General features: G+C 43.5%; 1 protein-coding gene across 1 annotated transcript in view; it reads right to left on the reverse strand.

Annotated features, from left to right (window-relative positions):
• ESYT3 (extended synaptotagmin 3) overlaps nt 1–14,100 on the reverse strand; it is a 40,691-nt gene extending 26,591 nt beyond the window's left edge. Inside the window, exons 1-4 of the mRNA XM_079993387.1 lie at nt 13,601–14,100; nt 4,968–5,009; nt 4,224–4,358; nt 3,583–3,659 (exon numbers count right to left, since the gene is read on the reverse strand). Coding sequence (XP_079849513.1) covers nt 3,583–3,659; nt 4,224–4,358; nt 4,968–5,009; nt 13,601–13,915 — 569 coding nt within the window. The 5' untranslated portion in view covers nt 13,916–14,100. The remainder of the gene's footprint in view (nt 1–3,582; nt 3,660–4,223; nt 4,359–4,967; nt 5,010–13,600) is intronic.
• Nucleotides 14,101–14,248: the final 148 nt, after the last annotated feature.

Here is a 14,248-nt window from a genome sequence, read left to right on the forward strand (position 1 = left end):
CTATTCCCACCCTCCCTACAAAATGCTCGTGTTTTGCCAAAGGGGCATGTGCGAAATATACTTTTGTGTTAATTGCTGCAACTATTATTCCCCCGCCCCCCAGACTGCACTTATGCTCACAGTCTGTGTGTTTCACATCCTCCAAAGAAGATTGCACTAATCAGGCAATTATATCTTGCATGTTACTGGCTTTTCAGTTTCCTCCGTTGTCTTTGAGCCACGATGATCAGATTACATTAGTACTAGACAAGAGCCAAGAAATAAATTATGCCATCATATAATCACCATCATGCGGTCTGCCAATTATGTTACTCAGCTTTGATCAATGTTGAATTCTACCGGTAACGTGCAGCAATGATGCACTTAAGTAAAAAGCAGTCACGGGCATCAACCAAGTCAGCCTTAACTACCTCTTTGGGGCACCTGCTTGGCCACCGTGAGAACATAATGTTGGATCAGATATGCCTTTGGCCTGATTCAGCAGGGCTAGAGAACTTATGTTCTTATGACTGTCAATTCCACACAATCAGACTTGCCTATGCTAATCTAAACAATTTCTAAACTGCACAGACAAGACTGCAGTAATGCCAACTGTGGCGTTTCCCTCCTAGGATGGGCCAAAAGGGAAAGGGTTAAAATAGGTGTGATGTGATTGGCCAGTGAGAATGCAAGGGGGAAATAAAAGTTAGAGTGGGAGGTTTTGAAAGTCAGTTGAGGTTTGGGAGTTGAGAGTTGAGGCTTGGGAATTGAAGAAGGAAGAGGGAGGTTTAGGTGTGGGTTGGTAGAGTTGTATTGTGAGAGAGTGAGAGGAATTGTTAGGTGGAGTCAGATAGATAGTTGGAATAATCAGTTTGGAGTTGTTAGGAACTAAGAATAAGAAACTGACAAGAGAAAAATTAACTGAAACCATAAGCTTGTTCATGCATTTAAAAATAAACTTGATTATTTGTTTATGTTAACAACTGAGTGGACTCCATGTGTCCCCCTGAGATATGGGGTGGTGGCAGCGGAAAAAACAATTGCAGTGGCGGCACAGGGTCAATAGACCGTCAAACGTCCAGGGGCCCTGTGTGTGATCGCCACACCAACGTTTAACAAAAGCAAAATATAAAATCTGGAAATAGGGTTAAGTCAAAACAGCAATGTTTTGTGAGCTGTCTCATACCCGCAAAACCCATATGTTCTTTTTTTTAAAAAAAAATCTCCCAACCCCTTTGCAAAAGGTGTAAACTATTTGCAAGGGGGTGGAAAGAGTTGTGTGCATTGCCCAAGTCACCATGCCAAAGCTTGCTCTCTCCCCAACTCAGCTGCACAGAATGGACTAGCTGAGGCAGGGCACGTGTTCACATTCTGCCGCAGCTGGTTGTGTACAGCTATGCACAAATAAGAGCTAGGCCAGGGAGGAAAAATGTCTTGCCCTACAGCAGCGAATGGAATCACGACTGCAGCATACCAAGAAGACATGGTGCATTTCCCTGCTGACCTGGACAATTAGAGATCCTGTTCCTCTATCCCTTCCTCATTCAGAGTGAGGGCAATGGGAGTCTTTGCTTGCCTTAAGTGATGTCATCACATAACCACACCTGATTACAGAGTCCTATGTAATTCCCATATTCATCACGAGCTCCCTAATTGGTTGAGATCAGGCAGCGAAGAAGCCTTTCAAAGATAGAAAAAAAAATGGCACCAAAGCAGCAAGTTGCAGAAAGAACTGTTGTGGGGAACAACATGGCAAAATGTGATAGGTCCTCATTTCTCCTCAATCTTGACTATTTTCCTTCCCCCCAAAACAGCAATTTCACATTGAAAAGCAAACCTCGCAACACTTCAGCATAGAGCTAGAACTTCCCAACCACCAACACTTTGATAGGAAGGAATTCTTCTCCACGTTTAACCTGCTTAGCTTTATTGCAGGTCACATTTAAACTCGCTGAAAGTTGTGGAGCATTTGTCACATTACAGGTGTAAACAGAGAATTCCAGCTGCTCCCACTTTTTCTTTGAGCCGCAGAAAGGATCTGACAGCTGCTCCCAGTTCACAAGGCAAGGCAACATTCTCCAAGGTGCCCAACTGGATGAGCCGGTTTTTCTGTCCACTTGGATCCTCCCTCTGCTGGGACTCTTCCTTAGGTGACCTCAACACAGCATCCTCTGTGAGTCATAAGGAGGACTGCGGATACCAGCCAAGCAAGACTGGCCTATTTGTAATGGAAAGCTACCTGCATGTCCAAGCCCTATCTGAGAGGACACCCACAAATCATTTTCACAATGATATGCCCTACCCCAGAGGGCACATAGTTGTGTCCAGGACACTGTTCCATTAAAACAACAACAACAACCCAAATGCATTCCCTACTAAAGCAACTCAACAGCACGTCTTATAAGAACTGGCTTGAACAAGCCAGCACCACACAGTTCTTTGCCCAAAGTAGCTTCTCTGGAATCTGCAGTTTTATCGGGTTTAGGAGACTACTGTAGGTTGGGGTAGCTCAGCTGGTAGAGCATGAGAGTCTTAATCTCAGGGTTGTGGGTTCAGGTCCCATGTTGGGCAAAATATTCTTGCATTCCAAGGTGTTGGACTAGATGACACTTGTGGTCCCTTCCAATTCTACAATTCATGATAAATCATTTTACTTTGTCCTTGGAGAGCAAGGGGACATCCAAAGTAGTATTTTTGCCACTCCTTTCAGCACATTCTTTAAAGTCTATTTTCATAGCTATAAAGACTAGAAACTTTGAGAAAGTCAAGATGGCAGGAGGATTCAGCATCATAACAAATATAAAATCACATGGCTTTTCTGTAGTTTTGTAGAATATGTGTAACACTCCGCTGGTGAACTTTCACAGGCACCATCCACATACCTTCAAGTGTTTCTCGTTTCTCAAAACCACACCAGTTTTGAGGTTGCTGTTTTTAAAATTTGCCATGTTCTAAATGCAGCCACATCAGAGAGACAGTCACCTGCAGCATCTTGAATAAATACTGGCTACAGCTTGTGGTTAGTTAGGAGAGAGCTTAACCACAATCCTGGATTTGGACAACAGGCTAAGCCAAACCTTGCCTTGCCTTGGTATGGGAGTAAAAAGACTGGTGAGGAGGAAAACAACTGCAAGTTCCTCTCTGGGAGCCCACACATTCCCATAGTCCTCCTGAGAAGCCATAGCTTGGTTTATCATGATCTGACATGCGAACCAGGCTGCAGAGACCCTTGTAACTGCCCATTGCACTTTTTCTCTTTTAGCAACGTAGGAACAGGACTATATGCAAGCGCAGAAATAGCAACAGACAGCACAGGCTCTGCATTCATTAAATACTAATAAAGGTACTTTCCTTAATGGGCTCAGCATTTTCCCCAAACTATTTTCAAACATCTCTCAGTGCTGCAACATATGGCCTTCTCTTCGAGGCCCCGGAGGAGGAGGAGGATAGAAAATATAATTGATTGATGAAAAGCAATTCTATCAAGGTGCCCAAATCAGCCCATTGACTTTCCTTGACCACTGCACTGTAAGATCAGAGAATTCTCAGTGACAAGCTATAGGGTGGTGGCGGCAGCGGGGGTGGGGAGCAATACTGTCCTACCATATTTGCAAGTCCAGGATCACTTGTCTTCTATCGACTTCTTTGGTATAGGCCTTTACTCCTTTGATTTTAGGGCACTGAAAGCAGAGAAGACACACAACAGTGTTATCTGCCACTGTGATGAGCAACATACTGAAAAAAGGTCCAATTGCTTTCGAAAACAAGAATGTTCAAATATCAGACTAGACCCATTTAAATCCCAGAGGAAACAGAACTTCGAACTTGGTTATAGCAGACAACTTGCCCTCTAAATCCTGTCCTGCTAACTTCTAAATCAGAATGGAACAAGGCATCCTAAACTGAACATCCCTCCCAGAGAAGAGGAATTCTGGTATTTAACAATGCTGCTAAAGAAAATTAAAGGCAGAGCCAAATATTTTGGTTAGACTGACACTAAGTTGTTACAGTCCTAACAAGGACTGGCTGTTTACACTTCTTGATATTTTTTAAAGCGCTAAAGAGCAGAAACTAAGCAGTTCACACACTTAGTATAAATGGAGGTGCAGGAAGAGAGGAAGAAATCTCTCACAAAGAGGTATATAGAAGTTACTTTGCTTTTAAGCACTATTCCTCCCCCTGCCCGAGCCACATATCCCAAAATCAATTAGCTTAGGTTTTCACAGCCAATGCCGTCACCTTACCTTGTCTCCAAACTGGATTTTAGTGAATGTACATGTTTTCAAGTGCACGTTCTTAGCTCTGATTTTTGGTTCAAGGACTTCCTTAAATGTTTTTTCCATGATGCTCCCAAAGTATGGCCAGGCCTGTTCAAGAACCTAAATACCACACAAAGCAGAAAAAAAGAATAGAAGCTGTGCATCATACAATGGAGTCTGTACTGTGGTTCTGAGTATCTAAAGATAGCAAGCAGAGAGAGTGAGTTTGCTAGTTTCCTTTTTAAAAAATAAAATAAAATAAAATAAAATATCAGATTACAGCAGGAGCACTCAGTGAGGAGTGGAGTCCACTGCCATTTACTGGGAAGGAGAGAGGGAATGGCGAGGTGGTGAAGAGGCTGGCGGTGTGCAAATACATCATCACCACCACCACCCTTTCCACCAACTGTTCCTGGATTCTAGAACAGAAGCAGGAAACGCATTCAGCACCAAGGATTGCACTGAAAACACATGAGAAGGACAGAGGGTCTCAAGTAAATGCAGTCCAAAACTAGAATAGCCCAGTGGCCAGTGATAATTCTTATGTAAACCTTATATAAACTGCCTGAAAAGTGGTATGCCCAACATGAGAATTTAACCCACCCACTCACTAGAGCAAGTATATTTATTCACTGGACATTTATGTGCTGTGTTTTAGATCTAGCTTTAAAGAGAGTATATAAAGTCTGTCGAGATCAAACTTGTCTTGATGTTGGTTCAGTGCCTCACCTTGTTCAGCCATTCCACCCGTTCAACATCAGGGAAGTGAACCTGGCAAGCAAGAACAAACAAAAAAGCGAGATGTGAGCTCATTTTTTTGCGAAAAAGAATTCTAGACAGGGTGCAAGTAAGGACAACGGGATTATGAAAGACATTGATGAGAAACTATGGTATACAGAACAACTTGTGAGGTTCTTTTCAATGGGTCCATTGATGTGTGTGCGTTGGCAAATTTAGTAACGGGTTTCCAAGGAAGCTTGTGCAAATCTTATTGCTACGCATTCAAGAATACTGCTTTGGACTCCCCTTTCCCAACAGGGAAATTTAATTTCATTGAGTCAGTGGCCTACAGAAGACAGAACAGTCAGCATATAAGGCATTCTTGACAATACAGTCAAAAGAAACAAGCACACAGGCAGGATCAAATTCTCAGTAACAGGAGGCCAATCCTCCAGAGTCCAAATCCTAAACGGCTGCTTTTTTCCTTGCCATACATTTAAAGCACATCAATTTCCTGCAAACTGTAAAAAAAAGCTATTCCTCAAAAAGCTATAATTTCCAGCTCCTTTAACGAACTACAGTTCCCATGATTCCTTGGGGGAAGCCATGTGCTTTAATTATATAGCATGGATGTCTGTCTCTCTCACACCCATCCAGTTATGCTCTGCCTTGACTAATTTGAGCTCCCTTAGGGATGAAAGAAGTGCCTATTTTAGCCGCCTGACAAGCCAATTATTCTCCATCATGACCAGGGCAGTTTTTCTATGCTGCAGTAAGAGGACGCAGCTCAAAACAAGACCTACAATGCCTACAAACTATGGGAAGTTAGAGCATCACTTAAAATGCAGACCCACTCATACACCAGAAGCTTTGGGGTTTTCACAAGATTATTTGTTCCACAAAAACTCCAACCGATGTAGAATTTACATAACTTTCCTGACTATGGTGCTTGGGGTTCTGTTCTGGGCTCCACTTGCTTCTGCACCATTCAGTTCATAGAGCGCAGCCAACTCAAACATTCACTGTGTCTGTGGAATAGACAGGACCTCTTCAGACTCAAGCTGGGACAATTCTGTTTTGAATACACCTCAGGGTAAAAAGATACCCTGATTGTGGAAGGCTAATATGCTAAGAACAAGAAGGGTTTAATCCTTGCATTATTATTGCTGTTTAAGCTGGTAGAGCATTCAAATACAGTGGAACCTTGGTTCTCGAATGCCTTGGTACTCAAACACTTTGGCTCCCGAATGCCGAAAATCCGGAAATAAGTGTTCGTTTTTGAACGTTTTTTGGAAGCCGAACGTCCACTGCGGCTGTCAGCTATTGTTTCCGGGGTGCCTGCACCAATCAGAAGTTGTGCCTTGTTTTTTTGAATGTTTCGGAAGTTTAACAGACTTCCGGAATGGATTATGTTTGAGAACCAAGGTACCACTGTACCTGAACCTTCAGTCTGACTATGCTATAGCCTGCTATTTATTAACATTTGAACTGGCTCCAAGAATGACGAATTCTCCATTTGAAGATCGTCTCAGACACCAAATCTCTTGACTCCAAGTTCCTCCCACTACTGTAAACTTTGCTTCTGTAGCACTGCCTGAACCAGCCATTAGTGACATGTAAAATTTGGTAGATACACACTGTTCATGGCCCATATAGATGTGAATCCAAGACAATTACTGCTGTCCCAAAATATTCACAGCAAAAACTTAACCCTGTCTACTGAGAGGTAAGACCTATTGATGTCAACGGGGCTTAGGTAAAGGTAAAGGGACCCCTGACCAGTAGGTCCAGTCATGGCTGACTCTGGGGTTGCGGCGCCCATCTTGCTTTATTGACCGAGGGAGCCGGCGTACAGCTTCAAGGTCATGTGGCCAGAACGACTAAGCCGCTTCTGGCGAACAAGAGCAGCGCATGGAAACACTGTTTACCTTCCCGCCGGAGCGGTACCTATTTATATACTTGCACTTTGACGCGCTTCTGAACTGCTAGGTTGGCAGGAACAGGGACCGAGCAACGGGAGCTCACCCCGTTGCGGGGATTCGAACCGCCAACCTTCTGATCGGCAAATCCTAGGCTCTGTGGTTTAATCCACAGTGCCACTCACGTCCCTTTCCCTAGCAAATCGGATTGTAGCCTCAGCAATTTGCTTCCACAGGTGCACTTGGGAAAAGTCTCACCTTAATTCAAATACAGTTTTATTAGAAAGGTAGAGCACATGCCTTGCATGCCCAAAGTCCAAAGTTCAAGCCCAGCATTTTATTTTTTTTAGCTGAATAGTTGAAATGATCACGTCATGGGCAATACCTCTAGCTAAGCCTAGGGAACACTGCCGTCTCTCAGAGTAGACAATCCTGAGCTTGATAGACAGATCTGACATGATGTAAAGGAGCTTCATTCTTATGAATTAATTTGCATCTTTCCTTTTAAGAGTGGAGGTTTCAAGCTAAGTCTAGTTCTTGCCATCTACAAATTAAAACATAAAAGCCCTCCAGCATGCTTTTCTACACATAAGCAGTTACTATGCTTTTTCTAGAGGTCAACACACACAGAATTTTAAAATCACCTCATCTTCTACAGCAAATGGCATTAACACATTGGTGTTACTCTTATATGATAAAATGTGCAGCCTCTCAGGTGCTAGAGATCAAACACTGCTGGCATTTAGTAATAAAGGAGACCAATACCACAGGAACCAAGTGGCATTGACCTCAACTGTAAAGGCTTTCTGTAGGAGATTACACTCTGATTCACTATGAATTGCAGTTTTCATACTAATTAAAACTGCTCTTCTTCTCTATAAAATACCAGTTTATTACAGCTTTAATACACAACTGAGCTACATCTTACTTCAATGTTCCAAGAGAATAATGTCTACCTAGATTATTTGTGATAAAATATCAGTTTTTCTAAGGGAATAATGTTCTGAATGTGGATCCAAATTTATGATGTTTTAATTATTTGGTTGTATACTTCCATGGTGTTATTTTTTGAAAAACGAATTGGTGGTTTAAAAACACTCTTATAAAATAGTTTGCCCTATATACCAGTGTCAGTGGAAATGTTTTATGAGAGCAAATAGTACAGTATTCCAACCTCTGGAAACAGCTTTTGTGAAGAGCCTGGATGGCAATCAGTAATCTGCAAAAATGAAGTCACCACACCTTGTGCAAAGTCACCACTGAATACAACCTAAAGTTCTTCCTTGCCAGTGATATGAATGTTATAGCCAACCTTCAGTTTTACAGGTGTAAATAGAAAGTGGAGCATTGCTGTCCAGTAAAAACAAAATGTTTTTCACCTTGACAGCTTCCTCTTTGTTACACAAGAGCAAATGCCACAACATGCAAATAACTGGGCTGGAACAATAGCAGGAAGCAAGATCAAATGGTACCGTCTGAGACAGAAAACATCTGTATTGCATGTTGTATGCAATGTTAATGCTTTATATTGTGTATACCGGTACGTTGTATTTGTGTATGTATATGTGTTCCAAGTGTAAGTTGTTTGGAGACCTTTTAACTTCAAGCAACTAATGACTCTAATAAAATAATAATAATAATATTTCTGCCTCTAAGATGTTGCCCTTCCCCCTCAAAGTGAGACACTTAAGCTGCCGTCTAATACTTACTTTGGAGTAAGTACCCCTGAATACTGCAGGTCCTACTTCTGAGTAAACATGCAGAAGTTTGTATTACTGTATTAGGTAGGCTGTTGATACCTCCACAGGCAGTATCTACTGGTGGACCTGGGTGAAACTTCCTGTAGAATCAGTACTGGGAATTATAAACCCAATAATTTAACAATAGAAAGTTATTGGGCAGAAATAAATAAAAAAACACATGCAATGCCAATTATTTTACTCTCAGCCTTAGCGCTTACAGCCTGCCAAGCTGCTGTATTAGTTGGATGCCTTTGACCAGGTCTTTATTCAGGCCAGTTTGCAGTTAGGATTTGTAAAACTTGAATATTTGATTTGCACTTGTATATGCAGGTCATCCCAATGCATGGCTCATGGCAGGGCAAGTCAAAAATAGGAAAGAATAAAAAAAACCCCAACACCAAATCCATATACTGAAGCAAACCAGAAGTGGCAGATGAATCCTGCTTTAACACTGGCAATGGGACAATGTCCCACACTGCACCCGAGAGTAGGAAGCTAGCTTGATTGGTGCAGGATACATAACATGGCAGACAAACAACTGTCCATTCACTGTACCATAGCATCTGCTTCACTCTGCCTTGTGGCAGGGCTGACCCTGACTTGTGGGGCGCAGAAGATGGTCCACTTCTGAACTAGATTGTTTCACCTATTGACTCAATTGCTAGAGCATCACATAGGCATTCCATTCAGGTTGAGGATTTGACAGTATATTACTGTATATACAAAGTAATGGGAGCATCAAATATAAGAGTTTCCTGAGAATTCCATCCCAATGACTGAAGTTTGATGTCAAGAATGAGGGCCCCTCCCATTGCAAGAAAGCAGTAAAAACTTAAAAACATGCATAATAAAACCTCACACACAGGGAAAGCCCATTTGTTATTGGCAAACCCAGCTCTAAACAGGCCCGACTGATGCAACCTTCTGCTGTTTACGCTACCCAGACCAACACTTTCATCACAGTGACCTTGTGGTGGTGAGTGTATCCTATGTCACTCCAAGCAGAAATGATCACACAGAGGCATCTACCTTTAAAGCATTTCCTTCTGAAAGTCTAATAATGTTCTCAATTATTTATAACTGCCAACACCTTTACAGTGGTACCTCGGGTTACATACGCTTCAGGTTACAGACTCCGCTAACCCAGAAATATTACCTCAGGTTAAGGACTTTGCTTCAGGATGAGAACAGAAATCGTGTTCCGGCGGCGCGGCAGCAGCAGCAGGAGGCCCCATTAGCTAAAGTGGTGCTTCAGGTTAAGAACAGTTTCAGGTTAAGTACAGACCTCCGGAACAAATTAAGTACTTAACCTGAGGTACCACTGTACTACGTAAAATATTTTTTTCCAGCGAAGGAGGAAAAGCTGCTCTTGACCTTCTGCACATTATGTTGTACAGAAGTAAAAGAGAAACCTATGAAGCAATAGAAACTGGACAAGCAACATTCAAGGATGGGAAAATATTTCAGATAATTTAGGCATCCATCGTGATAATACATTGGAAATTCCAGAGTACAATACCAAGGCCTGCTTCTGCCGGAGTGTGTGTGTGTGTGTGTGTGTGTTATTGACTGCAACGTTGACACAGCTGCAGCAAATAGGGAGGTGGAGTAGATCCTTGTGGGGGAGTCAAGGATTAGTGATATTCCCAGGGTGGAAGAGGCTGAAACACAGACGAAGGCCAGGTTCACATTCTCTTTTACTGTGAAATCCCAAAGTTACCAGTGCTGGGTTTTTCATTCATGTTCACTCTCCAAAATGCATATGTAACCTTTGTTATAAGATAAATCAAACTGTGTTTTACACAGGTTAGAGTCCTTCAGTCATTCCTAATTCATCTCTAGCCAAGATATGAACACCTTTGCATAAAGCATCCCTGTTCATCAATGTGCTGCCCCCCAGTCTATGTATAAGAACATAAGAAGAGACTGCTGGATTAGAGCAATGTCTCTTCTAGTCCAACATCCTGTTTTCACAGTGGCCAACCAGGTGCCTGTGGGAAGACTATATGCAGGATCTGAGCACTTTCCCCTCCTGTGGATTCCAGCAACTCGTATTCCGTAGTATTGCTGCCTCCAACTGAAGAGGCAGAGCAATAGCCATCTGTGTACACCAGAGGTGCACAACCTGCAGCCATCTAGATGTTTCTGGACTACAACTCCCATCAGCCCCAGCCAGCATCAGTGATCAGGGATGATGGGAGGCGTAGTCCAACAACATCTGGAGGGCTGCAGGCTGTGTACCCCTGGTGTACACAAACAGAAATTAATCAAAGCCATACTGATGTGAACAGCTGGGGGGGAGCTGTGAAATGCAGGGGAGGGGGACAAGTTCACTGCTCTCTCAGGTGGTAATGTGAACACATCTTAAGCTGTTTGGAGGAAGGGCGGGATGCAAAAATGATGCAATGCATAAATAAATAAGCTGCCAGTGCTACAATACTACTCAAGGATTAAAGAAGGATACACTAATATAATATTTAGGAGTCACAAGGGCGCCCTGAAGACAGATTTTCTTGTGATCCAAGGTTCTCCAAGAATGTGGCTCAAAACAAACAAACAAATGTGGCTTCTGGTGGTTTCTGAGTGCCTTGAAGACAGTATTGAAAGGGATATTTGGTGGAGAGAGGTGAACAATATCAAAGCTATGAGTGCAGATGGGACTTGAAGGAGGAGTAGCAATATCTACCTCCCTAGGTAAAAGATTGGGGGGAAATTGAGAGAAGGCCCAGGGGTGAGAGCTGGAAGAGAAGCCTGCAACAAGGGAATGGTATGGCTACATTTAATGCATGCAAGTTGAGCTTTTGTAGAATAGTATTTGGAAATAGCCCCCCACCCCTGTTTTGCATGCTGCCATTCTTTCTCTTGCTTAATTTTAAACTGTTGAATTAATTAGGTTAGCATATTTACACTGTTTTATACAATGCTCTTTGGGCTGGTTTTTAAATATTTATTTACTGAGATCATTTTGATTTCAAGTTGCTCCTCCTCCTCTTTTTTTTTTTTTTTTTGAATTGTTATACTTGCTCTTGTTCATCCTGTGAATGACTTTAGGCACAGTTTTGTGAGGAAGCAGCACAGAAACAAACAGATGATCAAAACTTATGATCAAATTGCCTCAGGGTCAAGTGTAGCAAATTGAACTTTTCCCTCTGCATGTTACTGCTCTTGTAGAGCCAATTGCATTTCAAGCAGAGAACACTATATGACTTTGACAGTGCAGTCCTATTCATCCCAATGCAAACACTTGCTTTAGAGTGGGGGTTTCCCTCAGTACCTCAGCAAGAGAGGAGAGGTTTAAGTTCCCCCTCTCATTTCCTTCACTGTCAGTCCCAGCTGATGCAACTCTACATTTAAAACAACAGCAGCAGGTTCAGAAACAAAAAATGGCATCCAGCTAAGTTTTAACCAGAATAGGCCCACTGAAGCTAATAGGCCCAACTTAATCATGTTCATCTGTTTCAATGGGTTTACTCTGAGTAAAGCTTAGCTATCACACAAATACCCATTAACCTCACATGTGGTTTGCCCAGGGCTCCAGAGAGCACAATAAATCTGAACTCCAAACTCTCCATCATCTAAGTTCACTGAACAGATGAACCACCACAGTTATTTTAGCCATCACTGTTACATCTAATGGCATATTAGTGTCAGTGGCCTCACAAGCACATACATTTCAAGATACTGCCTGTTATCCAACTGTTGGACTGGGACTATTCAGATGCTGTACAAAACCTTTACCTTAATATAAAAGAGGGGGTGGGGCTGGGGGCGGGAGGCAGAGGTCAGGTGTGTCCCCTTGTCAATAAACATTTTCCCTCTCACTGCTGTGATAAAACTAACACTGTCAAGCTCAATTACGTCTTTAGAGAACCTCTACAAATCATCAGAAGATGGGGAATCTGCACCTTCCAAATGCATTCCTGACCATTGGTCATGCTGGCTGAAACAGATTGGAAACTGGAAACCAATAACATATTACCTTTTTACTATCAGGACAGCCAATCAGAAGAAGAAAAAAGCACAGGGGAAACAACCACAAACAACTACAGGTGGCAGCCATGAGTTTTAAGTTTTCTTTCCTGATAACAGTTTTTGTTTTAAACCGTTTCATAAGCTGCCTGGAGCCTGAAAAAGGCGGCACAGAAGTGTATGAGGCTGCAATCCTATAAATACTTAACCAGAAGTAAGTCCCACTGAATTCAGTGGGGCTTACTTCTCAGAAGAAGTTTACAGGATTGCATTATGAGTTACCTACAACATTTCAGAAGCATGCTTTTAAACATCAAGCAGTGTGACCACAAAAGATTATCAAAAACCATTTAAAAAGATTTAAAGGCTATTAAGAGCAATTAAATATACATTACAAAACCAAATACTTAAAGCTAGACACCCATTTGGCTTTCAAGGCCTCATGGGAAAAGGATCTGTAAAGTTGTGATTCTAGTGACAAGAACACCCCACTCCAATCTTAGATTTCTACTGAGTATGGACCAGAGCAGCACTTCAACACAGTAGCTTAAGGATATTAAAAAGTCACATTAATTATTAACAGATTTTAAAAATTTGTATACCTACTGACAATAAGCTGGGGTGGCATCCCTTGGCTTAGTTACCACTTACCTCCAAAGTTTCAGACCAATCTTTCAACATGACCCCACCAGAATGGAGAATTACCATTCAGAAAAAGCGATAAATTACAAGGGCGATTACTGCTTCTCCGTTTCAAAAACACACAACCTGAAGGGGAATCTGCTTTGACTCAAATATTGTTTCCGTTTCCCTCTGAAAAGCTGCTCACCGGTTTGGAAACTGAATATGAATCCGTCTATAAATGCGTAAAGACAAACCTCAGCGCAAACAAACAAACCTCAGCGCTGATAAATCAGGAGACGGGCCCGATTTTTCCAGATTGCCATAGGGGATCCAAAGCGATCCCCCACCAGCGCCCCCAGGGCGCTCCTTCCCCCGCCCGCGCGCTTACCCAGGCCGGCAGTTGCTGCAAGGCGATGCCCTGGCTGATGGCTTGCTTCTCATCTTCGACGAGCCCGAAGGCTGCCAGCAGCCGGGAGTGCTTCTCGCGCCGGTTCCTCCGCCACCACATCCACAGCAGCAAGCCGATGAGCACCCAGCTCGAGCTGAGCCCCACGTAGCCGGCCAGGTAGACGGGCGCCAGGCACAGCAGCGCGCGCGCCGCGAACGAGCCCAGGTGCCGGAGGACGGGCGACACAGGCTTCGGCTCCCCCGACGCCGGCGCTCCGGCGCTCGGCTCAACGCCCGGCGGAGCCGTCGCCGGCATGGCAAGGAAGGAGAAGAAGGAGAAGAAGGAGAAGCGGAGCTGCTCCTAAGCGAAGGACCGGCGGCGGCGGCGGCGTCGCTTTTCCCCGCCCGTCCAGCCAGGCGCTTCGACGGAGCTGCCGCTTCTCTAGCGCGCGGAGAGTTCCGAAGCGACTACCATCGCGGACGCCACTCAGCGGCTCCAAGGCTTCTCACAGCCCGAGCCACGCAGGTGTTGTTGTTGTGGCGCTTGGCCCCGCCCCCTAGGCTTCTCTCCAGGGAGGGGATAGGGTGAGAGAGACCATGAGCGGAAGAGGCACCCACTGCTCTCTGCTGCCCTCTAGAGTGCCTCTCG

This window comes from Podarcis cretensis (genome assembly GCF_951804945.1).
Source record: "Podarcis cretensis genome assembly, chromosome: 1".
NCBI lineage: Eukaryota > Metazoa > Chordata > Lepidosauria > Squamata > Lacertidae > Podarcis > Podarcis cretensis.